The 15,502-nt window shown below is 38.9% G+C and overlaps 3 protein-coding genes and 1 long non-coding RNA gene across 12 annotated transcripts in view; 2 read left to right on the forward strand and 2 right to left on the reverse strand.

Moving 5' to 3' along the window:
• Positions 1 to 6,117, reverse strand: part of LOC147760093 (DIS3-like exonuclease 2) — a 145,275-nt gene extending 139,158 nt beyond the window's left edge. Inside the window, exons 1-3 of one of the 2 annotated variants that reach the window (XM_086995367.1) lie at positions 5,609 to 6,117; positions 4,758 to 4,896; positions 2,348 to 2,495 (exon numbers count right to left, since the gene is read on the reverse strand). In XM_086995367.1, the coding sequence (XP_086851493.1) occupies positions 2,348 to 2,495; positions 4,758 to 4,896; positions 5,609 to 5,708 (387 nt within the window). In that variant the 5' untranslated portion in view covers positions 5,709 to 6,117. Of the gene's footprint in view, positions 1 to 2,347; positions 2,496 to 3,109; positions 3,987 to 4,757; positions 4,897 to 5,608 lie in introns of those variants that run through there. The other variant, XM_086995369.1, reaches the window with a different exon arrangement.
• LOC106168600 (uncharacterized) overlaps positions 1 to 15,502 on the forward strand; it is a 348,468-nt gene that overhangs the window by 230,072 nt on the left and 102,894 nt on the right. The gene's annotated exons all lie outside the window — the stretch shown is intronic.
• LOC147760096 (E3 ubiquitin-protein ligase NHLRC1-like) overlaps positions 1 to 15,502 on the forward strand; it is a 111,414-nt gene that overhangs the window by 78,200 nt on the left and 17,712 nt on the right. The window lies entirely within an intron of this gene.
• Positions 11,361 to 15,467, reverse strand: LOC106179749 (uncharacterized). The gene is made up of 4 exons (XR_015331154.1): positions 14,918 to 15,467; positions 14,749 to 14,772; positions 12,324 to 12,398; positions 11,361 to 11,691 (listed from the first exon to the last, which is right to left on the reverse strand). It is a non-coding gene; the product is annotated as an uncharacterized LOC106179749 (long non-coding RNA).

Raw genomic sequence — 15,502 nt, forward strand, 5'->3', positions numbered from 1 at the left:
AAGAAATGTCAACTCTCACAACAACATACTGGAAATGTCTTCTAAATAATCAGAGTGGTTGCCTAGGCTGAAAAAAATTATCTGCTGTCTCAGTCCTGTAACTGTTTCACACCTTGACTGAAATGTACTCAAATTTGGTACATTTTTTCAAATTATCCCTCAACTGCTAAGGGAATTGGCATTTTCCACATGCTACTTGTTCAGTGAAATAAAAAAAAAAAAACGTCATCTCATTGGTAGCTGTGGATCTTCTAAATGGTCTCCACTGGTGTATGTACTGTGGCCTGGAAAGAGAATACCAAAGTCGTCAGCATGGTCATAGAGTGCTCGGCTACTTAATTTGCTTATACTGGTAACATTGAATCTATTTTATCGTAAGAATTGTAACAATGCAAACTTTAAACATAATCACAGTTGTCATTTGCATAAATGGTAATCAGTTGCAATAATTGACCTATTATATCAATTTGACAAGTATCTCAAACAGTGCAGTGCATGTTGTACTATACTTGACTAACCAAATACACAATTCCCTGTACAAGGATTTGGAGTTACATTATATCTAAAGTCTAAAATCTGAGTGACCTGACACCCACCATACAGAATTTAAGATATATTATAAATATTGATTCTTCCTACTCACTTTCTGACTTATCCCCCCCCCCCCCCCCACACATTGAGAGCTAGGAGATACAAATAACTTACAACCATTCTGGATGAGTCCCCCCCCCCATTGAGAGTTAGGAGATATAAATAACTTACAACCATTCTGGATGAGTCCACCCCCCCACCCCCCCCCCCCCACCCCCCAATTGAGAGTTAGGAGATACAAATAACTTACAACCATTCTGGATGAGTCCCCCTCCAAGGGCCATGCATCCATCCACCATTTTAGATAATAACCGGTACTTCCTACGCATTTTTGATTGACATCTACCCCCTCCCCCTTATAAACTACTATATATTCATGATCAACATTCCAGATGAGCTCCTCCTTCCTCTCTCCCCACAGGCCTGTTAACAATTACTTACATTCCACTTCAGGGGCTGGTCATCAGCCTTAAGAATACACTGGACACTGAGTTAAGATGGTCACTTTCTGGGTGACCTCCCTGGGGTGGTCATCATCTGATGCAGGGGCGGATTTAGGCCGTCATCTGGGTCTTCCGGAAGACGGTCAGATTTTCTAGTTTATATTGAAGGGTATCTATTTTTTTTCTGTCGGAAGACGGTCAAAAATGGAAAATGGATAACCAAATATAATATGGAAGACTGTCAGGAAATATTTCTGGATCCGCCCCTGTGGTGCCCACACCAGGGTCAGCTCAGGACATTTACGGACCTTCTGGTAGGAGAAACTGCTCAGGGGAAGTTTCTGGAAACACGAAGCAATGGTCTTTATCATATAATTATATTTGACAAAGTATATCTGCACAGTGGAAATGTGTTAAAAAAACTAAAAAAACACTTCACCATGGCGTTCTTCAATCTCATTCGCCATTGGCTGCATAAGAGGACAACTGGCAAAATACCCTTGGAATAATGATATCTTAGGGTGCATTCCCAGAGATTTAGATCGATCCAGAAATTTAGATTTATATCGACCTAACTCCCAGGGGTTCACGCTAAATTGCAGTCAGCCGAGCGCGCACCGTAGTTAATTACCCCCTTACAGCTTTTAGTAGGCGGGACAGATGCTTAAGCCGACTAAGCTGACAGTAATCTAGTGAGACTCCCCACAGGGATAGATCGATCTAAAATATATGGAAATGGGGTCTAATATACACTAAACAGGACATATTTTTCAATTCCAGTATAAGATAAACTGGCTATTCTCAAAGAACATGTCACTGCTGAGCTCTTGGACCTGTTTGGAAGCATTCCTCCTATCATTGCAGTACTCTGCCTGTCTCTGTACGGACTCCTTGGACTTACTGGGAGGGACACAGTAGCCTGGAATTATGAGTGTTCTGGTGATACATAGGTACTGGTTTAACATGATAAGTAAGCTGTAAAATATAAAATGACCCCCAGCAGTCTGTGTGGTATGACATAGAACACTTACCCATACAGGCACCCAGCAGTCTGTGTGCTATGACATAGAACACTTACCCAGAAAGACACCCAGCAGTTTGTGTGGTATGACATAGAACACTTACCCAGACAGACACCCAGCAGTCTGTGTGGTATGACATAGAACACTTACCCATACAGGCACCCAGCAGTCTGTGTGCTATGACATAGAACACTTACCCAGAAAGACACCCAGCAGTCTGTGTGGTATGACTTAGAACACTTACCCAGACAGGCACCCAGCAGTCTGTGTGCTATGACATGGAACACTTACCCAGACAGGCATCCAGCAATCTGTGCACAATGACATCAGCATACCTCCTAATGGGGGAGGTGAAGTGAGTGTAGAGAGGAACACTGAGGGCATAGTGTCTGAATGCGTCCTCATCATCAATACAGCCAGTGCAGAAATAACGGGCAGTCTGAAACACACGGTGGAAGGGAAATGTTTCACTCAATTCATTGAATAATGCTTAAACACCCTACCTCTCTCTCTCATTAAAATTTGATGCCAAAAATATAGCAAACTAAGAGACAAGGCATCAAAGCTGTCAAATGTACAGACAAAAAAAAAAAAAAAAAAAAAAAAAAAAAAAAAAAAAAAGAAAATAACAATGCAAAAAATAGGCTACTGTCAATTTTGATGCAAAAATACATTATGCTAACTGCAAATTCAACATGAAATTTTAATTCTGCTCAAAATGTAATACCAAGTAAAATGTCTACCAAGCATAGGGCTTCAGGCCAATGGGAGTTCAAGTTCACACTTTGAAAATGAAAATTTCACACAATATTCCATAACTTCAATAATAAATGAGCTGGCTTTCTAATTTGACCTGCATGCCAATCCTAAAAATCATACTTGTAAGTTAAAAATAATAAGTAACACAGTTTTCTTTTCATAATGTTTGTAGTAACAGTGCAAAAAGATTTTTGTCAATTTGGATGTAACATTACATTATAAATTACAGAATAATTATCACCAATTTTTGATTATTTACTATAAATAACATGGACATGTAGAAAATTTGATTACCATTCGGCTTCATATCCATGGGAGCTCTGAGTCCCACAGTGAATATGCCAACACGCTAAAAATGTACCCTCTACCAGGGCGAGTGATAGATTCTTTTACAGATACTCACAGATAGTGACTCACACCCTGTTGAGGAATCTCAAGGCTGATTACATGGCTAATAATCGTATGCATAACTGCTCAGGCACTGCCACTTAGCAGGTCCAGTCTAAGTCTGCGTGACAGCAATCAAGACAGTTAATTACTCTGACTTCAATCACTTGCTCTTCTGTGACAGATAAAAAAGCCTGGTTGCGTAACGAGCAGTTATCACATGGTTGTGAAGCGAAGCTCATGCAGAGCAAGTACAAAGCCTTTGGCGCGCGGGCAGAGATAATTGCTCCCATATGGGATTCCTCAACAGGGTGGGTTCAGCTGAAAATGACCATACAGCCAGCCAGAGACACATCTGTGAACATCTGCAAAAAATCCATCACTCACCATGGTAGAGGGTACTAAAAATGAATATTTTACTAAAATGTATAACTTCCGGAAAAAGAAGCCAATTAGACTGCTTTTCCAACTCAGGCTGCATTTTAGTCCTGTGTTTCTTTTTTTGAAAGTTTTACAATCATAAGTAACATGGTTTTTCCATAATGGTCATCATGGCAGCAGCACCCAAAATTGTGTTTTCTTCTATTTTAATGCAACATAACATAAGGTTTAACAGCATAATGACCATCAATTTTTAATAATAAAATATGCGTATCATGGATTTTCAGAAAATGTGACTAGCATGGGTCTTCAAGCCCGTGGAGGTTCTAAGTCACACCTTGAAAATGCCAATATGTGAAAAATTAAATTTTCACAAAAAAAAAAAAAAAAAAAAAAAAAAAAAAAAAAAAAAAAAAAAAAACTGTTTAACTGCCAGAAAAAAATTACCAAACAGACTGCATTGCCTAATGAAGCTGTATTTTAGTCCCATATTTCTTTCCTGTAAGTTTGAGAACAGTAAGTGACATGGTTTCCTTAAATGGTCATCATGGGAGCAGTGCCCAAAATAGGGGTTTCTTCAAATTTTGATGCAACATTACATAATGTTTAACAGCATAATGACCATCAATTTTTAATAATAAATTATTAGTAACATGGACATACAGAAAACGTGACCAGCAAAGGCTTCAGGCCAATGGAACTTCAAAGTCACACCTTGAAAATGCCAAAATGTAAAGAAGACAGCACTGTTCTGACATGGGTTCATTTCCATTTTAAACCCTTTTTTACCATACAGGTTGTATTTTGTACAACTTCAAAACAAACTGGAAATTCAGCAATAAAATAAAATCAGTGTCATTATTATAATTTTTATCAACATTGTTTGGTACCACCAGCATTCCAATCACATGCAAGCACTGGTAAATATATAGGCACTTTGTACGTGTGAAATGAAAATTACAATAATAAATACGATAACATTAACAAATTCAAATCACGCTGGACTATCAAAAATTACATAACTTTACTTGTACTTACGTGTAGCGCCTACCATACACAAGGTAACAGACACCCCAGAGTTATAGAGAGCCAGTGCCTGTACTTACGTGTAGCTCCTACCATACACAAGGTAACAGACACCCCAGAGTTATAGAGAGCCAGTTCCTGTACTTACGTGTAGCTCCTACCATACACAAGGTAACAGACTCCCCCAGAGTTATAGAGAGCCAGTTCCTGCCTGAGGACGCCAAAGAACCCCTGGAGAGCATACTTAGTGGCGGTGTAAACGGCTGTATATGGAGTGGCGGTAACTCCTGAAATAACAGCGTGGTCTGAATTAGTACAGATACTGTAGTGACATCTTCAGTCATCAAAAGGAAATAGTTCAAGTCTTATTATGTTCATTGCTATGACATACGCCCACTGGACTATAGGTACCATAAAACTAAAACAATTATAGTCGTGCTATTTTCAAATATATTATTTTATAAATATATTTATATAATTATAAATATATAATATTAGTTAGATTAGATTGACAGAATTGTAGGAAAATAAAACGATGGAGTTTGAAACACGTGACAGTAAACGTTTGTACATGTGTGACAAGAATGGAAGACCGGGCTGCCATATGATTAGTACAGGTTAGGGTTAGCGGTGTGACAAGAATGGTAGTCCTAGGAATGAAAGTCCAGGGTCCTATATGATTAGTACAGGTTAGGGTTAGCGGTGTGACAAGAATGGTAGTCCTAGGAATGAAAGTCCAGGGTCCTATATGATTAGTACAGGTTAGGGTTAGTCGGAAGTTTGGGGTTAGTTTATTGGACTGTACAACGTTGTGGAGAATGGACTACAGTTCGTGTCAAACTGACCACTTCTGTCGCGTCTTCAATACAACAGCAACACATTCAACCTCTCTGAAACAGTATTCTGCTAGTATATTTTACGGAAATGAACTTTTTTTAAATTCACTTGTTATTTGAAACTTTTTGTTTGAAGTGATTGACAAGCTGACGACATACCCACCCGCAGTAGAGGAGACCACAGAAATGTGACCACGACTATTGGTTAACAGAGGTAGTGCATGGGACGCCAGATAAACATATGACCGGAAGTTAACGTCCATACTGGTGGTCAGTCTCGTGAAGTTGTCCCCTGTCCCCAGCCACGGCTGAACGTTAGGGAGTATGGCATGGTTCAAAATCAGTATGTCCAGCCCGCCGAGTTTGTTTTCCGTAAACTTAGAAAAAACAATAACGTTTTTTTAATATTTAGCCAATCGTTTGTTGCAATTCTAGAGATATTTTGCAGTTGTACACACTTTTAATTCTCACTGTTAATTGACACTGTCCTCACTGTCCGTGCTTTCGTTAAGGTCGCAAAATTCGTCACGCTTGTTTCCATGAATATTATATTATATTTATAAAAAAAGAATAAGATTGGTATCCAATTCCACTTTATTCAGACACCGTCCCGTACATTTGACAATACTGTAATTCACAGCGTTCACATTGTTCAGGACCCATATAACCCATCTACCAATTGTCGGGAGCGCACGTGGATCAAGAGACGCTCCCGATGACCTAATTACGTAAATAGACTTCATTAACTTTGTGCGCTGATTGGACATTGGTCCTCCAGCAGAAAATCCACCTAAGATCATAATGATAAAGGAAACTAGTATAAAAGATCATATTTGTTGTTCCCACAAAATGAAAAAGACACCTTTTAGACCTGGAAGACGGGCCCTTTTCTTCCCGGACCCTTTCCATAGGCTAAAGAAAGTTTGCTGGGCATCCTCTAGATAATGAAAGAGATTTAGACTACCCTCCAACCTCTGTCTCCATTGCTATCCTTCGTTAACCGTAACGAAATTTTCCATTTTTGCCCAATTCACTTCTTTCATTATATCTACAAACTTACCTCTAATAGTGACTTTGTCCCATTGGGGTTTTTCAATAGTCACTAGGACAGTCCACTGAGCCTTCATGACTTTCAATGGCTGCCGTTCCATAAGGAGGACTCCGTCCGTTAACTTCGTGAACTCCCCGTGAACTCCCGAAGAGAACAAAAAGATTAACAAAGTTAGTAGGAACCTACCTGCTAACTTACCTAGTGGGAAACTTCCATCTCCACTTCCTTTGCCACATCCTCGTGGTCTACAGCCTGTGCCACATCCTCATGGTCTACAGAACCGTCCTCCATTTCCTCTGCCGCTTCCTCGTGGCAGGTATTGCCTTTTTGCTCTGTCGCTTCCTCGCGACAGGCTTTCTTCTTTGGTTGCTCGTGAACCAAGTCCTCTGCTGTTTGCATGCATCTTTTTCTGTGTCTAGTGAAGTGTGAATGTTGGGGTACGGTGGCTGCCTGTATGCGCCGTTTCCTGTACCTGGTGTTGTGAGTGTGTGTAGGCACTGTGTTTCGCTTTGATGCTACTGGAGCTTCCCACTCGTGAACTGATTCAGTGTCTGAGTTGTCAGTGTCTGAGTTGTCGGAAACACTTACCGTATCACCTACCTGGCCCTTCGCAGGTCTGGCTACTTGGTCAGCAACTCTGTCCTCAGCTGCTAACTGCCCCTGCCTTGCGTTTGGAGTTCTTTTTAACACCCTCGGACGTCGGCGCTATGCCATCCCAGACTACACCTCTATCAACTAATCGGATCTTATCTCTATTAACTACTCTGGTCTTACCGGTCTGTTGGTTAATTAGCCAGAATACGTTATTTCTATGGCGCGTCACTGTCCATTGGGGGTCCCACTTTGATCCAAATGTAATATTATCAGGTGCATATATGATCACACTATCACCCACCTCAATCTTGTTCGCGTTTGCCTTTGCGTCATACCGTCTTTTGTTTTCTAATCGGCCTGCTTGTAAATTGGCGCGCGCGGTGATCAGGGCGTCTGATAAGTCACTTAAACGGCCTTTTAGCGCGAGGGGGTCATTAGACACGTTAAAGGTTGCCGACAGCGGCATTCGCGGTCTTCTTCCGTACACTAGGAAGAATGGGGTAAAATTTGTGGCTACCGATACGCTGGTTCCATAAGCAAAAAGCGCGTTCGCGATGTTTTCCTCCCATGCTCGTGTGTTGTTATTTACAACTCTGGTTATCAAGCCCTTGAGTGTTTTATTGAATATTTCTACATTCCCTTTACACCGCGGATTAAAACTCGTGGTTCTCCTGTGATCTATTCCCAGGCCTTGCAAATATGAGCGAAATTCGTGCGCGCTAAATTCACTTCCTCTGTCCGATATTATAATTTCGGGCACTCCGTGTCGCGGAAAAAATTCCGTAGCCAGCGCGGCTTGTACTGATTCGGATGTTTTATTGGGAATGGGAAAACTTTCGGCCCAGCCACTAAGGTGACAAACAACATTTAGACAATATTTGTTGCCTCGCGGAGACTCTTGGAAAGGACCGATTAAATCCATACCAATTATCTGGAATGGGTACGCGGGTAAAGGTAACTCGTCCAAGGTGGTTCTTTGCGATCGCGTTTTGTGTACCAGACTCGTGGGACATTGTTTTATCCATCGCGTCACATGCTTTCTCATTCCCGGCCAAACGTACGCGTGAGTGAAAGCTTCCTACGATTCAGTACGTTCAGTACACAATGATGACTGCCGAAATTGATAATGCCAACAATTTAGCTTGGTTCCCGATCTTAACGTCCTTTTGCGTGTGTGTACAGTGTACCTTCATAATCCAAGCTGTCTCCTCCATGTCTCCCAGGTCAATGTGTGTGTGTGTGTGTGTGTGTGTGTGTGCGTGTGTGTACCTTGATAACTCTAGCTGTCTCCTCCATGTCTCCCAGGTCAATGTGTGTGTGTGTGTGTGTGTGTGTGTGTGTGTGTGTGCGTACTGTGTACCTTGATAACTCTAGCTGTCTCCTCCATGTCTCCCAGGTCAATGTGTGTGTGTGTGTGTGTGTGTGCGTGTGTGTACCTTGATAACTCTAGCTGTCTCCTCCATGTCTCCCAGGTCAATGTGTGTGTGTGTGTGTGTGTGTGTGTGCGTACTGTGTACCTTGATAACTCTAGCTGTCTCCTCCATGTCTCTCAGATCAGCTACTGTGTACATATGGTTTGGCTCAGGTGCCGGAGATAACTTTTTACACTATGCGATGACCTGAAATCGTTATTATTGAAAGATGCAAATGACACCCAACTGATTATTCAAATAACAACCCCAATCTGTAAGTTATAGAGCAGCTTGTGTAAAGAGAAATAAAATGTTAATAAAACACATTGCCTTAGATACGAAATGAGAAGTTATACCGGCAACTGACCTTTTTTAAGAGATTTTCTCTGCGCGCCGTCAAAACAAGGTTTGCTCCCATCTTGGCGAAATGATACGCCACCTGTTCTCCAATTCCAGAGGACGCCCCGGTAATGAGCACTCTCTTGCCTCTCACCATGACTGTGATAAAACCGATATGCTTATATCAGCCTATTATCATTTTAATTTCTATTATAAAGCTGGGCATTTAATAACGCACTGGTATTTTTTTTAATTCATGTGTAATGAATGTGTAATGAATGTTTCATGTGGCTTTAGGCAAACGACAGATTGTGTTTATGATTTTGGAGACAAGGAAAAAATGGTACGAAATTCTTGCAACAGCATTCCTATTTTTCGGTTTTAAATATGTGTTTTCTGGTTGTGTTTACGTAATGTAGTGCAGAGAGAGAGAGAGAGAGAGAGAGAGAGAGAGAGAGAGGTACACAATATATGATCGACTTGCGTTTTTTCAGCATCACCAAACTAAGTTGGTCTAACTAAAGTCATTAATCATTTACGCACACACAGATTACAAATATTACACATATCAGGCCCATTTCAACCGTGTAGAGTACAGTAGACTATATGAACATGTACATCAGACTTAGATAATGACCTGCAAATTAAGACCGTTCATGCTCACCGGGATCGAAATCATCCACGTAGAGGGTGGCGATGTAGACGGCAGTCACAGTGAGGAGGACAGCAACCAGTGTTTTTGTTTTGGAACCCATGATGAATTATTTCTCACGTCCAGTTCTCAAACAAAGAGCATACCAGTACGCGATATTCTGCATCCCTAAGTGACCTTTTAATGTATTCCCGGCCTACTCCCCGTTCTACCAGTAGCATTGAGACCTATCGTTATTAAACTATGAACATAATATTACTGATTAGGTACGCGATAGCCTCTGCATCCCCGAGTGACCTTTTAATGTATTGAGACCATTCATTAGAGACATACCATTATTAAACTATGAACAGAGCATTACTGATCAGGTCAGGTTAGTACATAAGATAACAGGTACGTGTGAGGTACGCTGGCTGGCAGGAGTCTAAAGTCGACAACACTGCTGGCTTGTACAGGGGGGGGGGGATAAGACTGGGTCTGCTGTGTTAAATCCTATATAGGCACATTCAACTGAAACACTTATCATACGTATTATTTAGATATTTATATTTTTATAATGAATACTGCGGATATTAAGAGGACACGAGACATTCACTTACACTTAACATTTAAAAGGTTAAATAAATAAGACTGAAGTAGCCTATACATGTGGCTAGAAACAAACGGTGGTATGGATGTGTTAGGTGATCATCATGTACGTGTTGTGTACACACACAGACACTTGTCTTGTGCGTTCTTGTTTATGTTTTCTGGTTCAGACAGGACAGCCGGTAATTAAGGGGATATGTATAGACAGTTCAAAAGGAGAGAACGATGTTAAACACAGTCTCCAAGCGTTTGATTATGAAGAACTATAAACCTTTTTCAAATTCATAATAGAAGTCGCATGATCTTATATACCATCAAATATAATGTTTATTTTTTACCGTCCCGAATCCAAAATCATCTCAGAATCCAATCCATCATTGTGATTATATTGATTAACTTTTCTCCGAATACATTCTGGCTGCGCAAAAAAATAGATTTGAACACCTTTTAGGACATGAGTTAACGCAGTATTTCACAATCAATATTATTTTAATAAAGTAGCTGCCGATAATTCCCATTACTCTAGCTCTGTTACTAATGAGAAATTCCATTCTGAATTTGATTTAAAAAATAATGGTTAACAGTACCCCTCATAAGATAGGAGTAATTTACATTCAAAAATAAGCTGTTTAATAGATTCTACCGCTTTCATACAAAAGTTACACAATTTACTGCATCATATACACGTCTTACTAACACCTGTACATATGATGGCCTTACTCAAAAAATCACCACAACAAATCACCGCTTCTTATTCACTCGTGACTGTTACTTACTAATATTACACACACACACACACATACACAGTACACACACAGTACACACACACAGTACACACAAACACACACACAGTACACACACACACACACACAGTACACACACACACACACACACACACACACATACACACACACAGTACACACACACACACACACAGTACACACACACACACACATACACACACAGTACACACACACACACACACACACATACACACACACAGTACACACACACACACTTTTATGTGCCCATCTGACAGCCGAAAAGCACTGTGTGTGTGTGTGTGTGTGTGTGTGTGTGTGTGTAGCGACAACATAGGTCACTTACGCTGTTGTGAATACAGTGTACTACTAGGAAATAATGGTGATGACGAAGGGGGGGGGGCACTTATTCCAAGGATCAGCAAGTGATGACGATCTAGAGGATGAACACCAAGAAAAGCAGCATCATCTTGTAACAAAAAAGTGCTAAATTTGTTAAATAAAACTATAAACACAAGTCGGGGTTCTTGAAGAGGCTGTTTAATATGTTTTGGCATTATGTCACACTGTAAGTAAGTTAAACAAAGTTAGGGTATAGTTTCAAATTCAGTACTTTTCGGTCAATCATATTGGACACGTGTACTCATTTCAGTTATGGACCAGGTGATGAATAGTTTGCTTCTTTCTCTCATTTGTAACAAAATTCAGGTCAAAACAAAGCTTCACAAATCCTTGCGATATCATTTATTGTTACTAGTAACAAATACAGTCATTGGACTCATGCCGGAGTCAATGTTGTACTTGTAGACCCGTGATTTGCTGGCTCAAGATCGTCATCATGATGAATTGCTGAAAAACAAGGAAAATGTATAGTATGAATATATATGTTCTTATAGTCACTAAGCAATTTAAAGAAACTATTTAAAAGGATAGCAGTTCTTAAAAATGTATATTAATTAATTGCTGCTGGAACAGAATGTTCTGAGGATAGTCTCTCATTGTTAAAAGAACTAATACGACTAATAAACAACAAGTTTAAACAAAATAAAATTGAAAGCATATCAGGAACGTGCCTGTATTTCGTGGTATAAGCATTAAACACGCTAAAACAATATTGAGAACACCAGTGGGATTGGTTAAGTGCAGTATTTCCTGTCAGCAATCAAATCCTCCGAAAGTAGAAATGTTTCCTCAAATGCAAATTGAGGATGCAAAAATATTTTTTTGGTAGAAATATTAATCTTTTGAATAAATTCTCTCTCCATTCAATTCCAGATAAATCATTTATGCGTTCTACTAAAACAATAAATATTCATCATAATCCCTGTGTTGATCTTGTTTTTAAAATTCTTAAATTAGGCTCAAATGCATTTATAAAGATCATCTAAAATTACACATGTAAATATAAAACACCCACGCTTTCAGCAAAGCGCCTTCTTCAGGGACTGTTTAAGCATAATTTTAACATTAAAGCCACCTACAGTCACAATCAACATCAAAATGGAAGGACCTCCTTAACTCTCGAGAATGCATAAATAAATATCCAAACAGCGCACCTGAAATTAAGAATACATAAGGCATGTTAGCGACTTTTTGATAGGCTCCAACAAAATGCTAGTGGCATTATGATAGGCTTATAAACATGTTAGCGACATTATGATAGGCTCTTACAAACATGTTAGCGACATTATAATAGGCTCTTACAAACATTATATTAGGCTCTAACGATTACTGGGAGGGTCTACAGTCTATCGGATATTTAGCTGCTATCCCCGATATTCAATCCGATCCAAAAGTAAAAACAAGGCAGCAAAACTGTCAAATGTACAGACAGAAATCAGAAAATAATAATTCACAACATTTTAATTTTAACAATAAACTATATGATTTCTATAAAAGTTGTCAGGTTTTTCAATTGTAGCTGTATTTTAGTCCTGTGTTACCTTTCTGTAAGTTTGAGAAGAGTAAGTGGCATGGTTTTCCTTTAATGGTCACTATGGGGGCAGTGCCCACTTAATTTTTGATGCAAAATTACATAATGCTTAACAGCATAATGACCATCAATTTTTAATAATAAAACAAAAGTATGGTGAATATTCAGAAAATGTGACATGGAAAGGTCTTCAAGGCCATGGAAGTTCAGAGTCACACCTTGAAAATGCCAAAATGTAAACAAGAGGTAACTATGATGAAATGAGTTTATTTCCATTTTCAACATCATTTTACATAAAACAAAATAATAATTTAATGTCGTTTTTAAATGATCAACTAAGAAAATTGTTGACATAGGAAAAATATCAATAGAAAAAAAATTAAATGTCCATTGCTGCATTCTGAGATTCTGAACATGGTAAATGATTGAATCTGACAAACTGCTATGATATGAGTTTATTTCCGTTTTTGACACTTTATTACACAATATACAATAACAGGTTTACCATCATTTTTATGTAATCAACTAACAATATTTTTAAGATGGAGAAAATGTCCAAGGAACACTTGTGCATATCAAATTAGTTAAAAAAATGAGACTATTAACATGCCTAAGACTTAAATCTGAGGCAGAAAACACTCCTGCCCCCCACCCCCCACCCCCCAAAAAAGGCATAACTTCACCAAAACTTTTTTTCAAACTGGATCTGTATTTCAGTAAGATTGATCGTTCCTATGAGTTGCAAGACAATAGGCTTTTCAGATTGCCTTGAAATGTGGTATCAGTGTTGCATATGTGCTGAAAAAAGAGAGAAATATATATATACATATAACTTTTGTAAAAATGGTTCGATCAAGCTGATTTTAAAACTCCACCTGTATTTAAGTAAGATTGTTCTCTCCTGCACTCCTGTGAATTTCAAGACAATAAGCCAGTTTAAAACCTTTGGCCTTTGGAATTTATTTGAGTCATACAAGATACTAGATACTAGATACCAGATACTTATATGCATTATTGGGAATCCACGCTTCCCCAAATAAATAAATCACTTCATCAACCATGAAATAGCTTTAAACTACTCACTTATTTAACTTTTCGGTCATAAATTTATCCTACTTGACAGTATCTGACCTTATTATCTACACTCTTCATATACAACAGAGAAAGCTAGCAGCAAAATCTGTTCAAATATCATTTTTCGGTGAATATTAAGCAATGTCTTTTGGTAATTTCTTATTTATACTATTTGAAATTATCTGCTGGTATTAGGTTGGCTTTTGTGGCAAAAATTGACTTTGTATATGTATGCATCTTTAGAAGTCTTTGCCTTCCTATAAATTGTGATGGTGCTTTGTAAGTTAATGTTTCATGAAATCTTTCCTTAAATACTTTGTATTGTGGTTGAAGGAATCTGTGACGGAACAGATTTATATAAACAATACTTTTATATATATTGTATTTCTGGTCTTAAATTCCCCGTTGGTGTCTATTATTATTATTATTATTATTATTGTTATAGATTTTCTTTCTGCTTTCGTCATGATAGACGCAAACGCGGTGCTCTGTTCCTGCGCCAAACCTGATAACCTTCCCCTTTACCGGCACTACCAATGTTGTCTACCTATATTTTCCATTCAAGTTTCGATCTGCTGTCGGGACCCACATCATGTTAAACCAGGCATGGTTCTTAGTAGTTCTATACATGTTTCCACATAACAAGGACTGAACACATGCTGATATACACTGTAGATCCTGTGGCACAACCATCTGTATACATGCATTTATGCATATTTTTATGTAACTGGGTGTTTATGTGAATCACTATCATTCAGTTCATGTACACTTTGGGTTAAAACACAAACTAATGCACACACGCACATACAAACACACACACACACACACACACAGAGAGAGAGAGAGAGAGAGAGAGAGAGAGAGAAGGTGGGGAGTGAGAGAGAGAGCATTACAATCACCTGTCCTCTTCTTCACTGGAGCAGCTGGAAAAAATGTGATAAACATTTTATAAAACAAAATAACTGTTGAATCGCTTCAAGAGATTCCAGTCGAAACTTTCTTTCTCTCTCTCTCTCTCTCTCTCTCTCTCTCTCTCTGTGTGTGTGTGTGTGTGTGTGTTTCACTTACCGGAAGATATCATAGCCAGGGTCAGGAGACAGGAGAGAATAATAACTGCAGTGACTTTCATCTTTATCTGATATTCAGAGTGCTGCATATGGAAACGTGGTACAAGATAAAATACACATCAACGTTTGCGTTACAGGCGACAGATGCAAACGGATTTTAAAAAAATGCTGGTGCACCTTAATGTAGTTTTCATGTCTCCATACTGGTATATATTTGTCATTTGTTGGGAAGTTAGCTTCAGTATAGAAGGTCTTGTATTGTAAATGTTTCTGTGGTCCTCCAATATCTACTGCATGTTGGCATAGTTGTGACACTACATTTTCAGTTGACTTTCACGGTCCACATTTCAGTCCGCTAAAAACTGGTTTTATCATTACAATGTGAATGTACCAATTTTGACACCACAGCCCTTACACCATAAACCATTTGGCCAAGAAGCAATCACTTTAAAAGGGAATATCAGTGAACAGTTCCACAGATTATCTATATTCCATAAACTCTATACTTATCTGGTGGCCGGCATGAAGAATAAATGTAATTTATAACGACAACAAAGATTACTGACACTGAGATGAAAACCACTAA

This window comes from Lingula anatina, chromosome 9 (assembly GCF_051362555.1).
Source record: "Lingula anatina isolate TDL-2025a chromosome 9, LinAna3.0, whole genome shotgun sequence".
NCBI lineage: Eukaryota > Metazoa > Brachiopoda > Lingulata > Lingulida > Lingulidae > Lingula > Lingula anatina.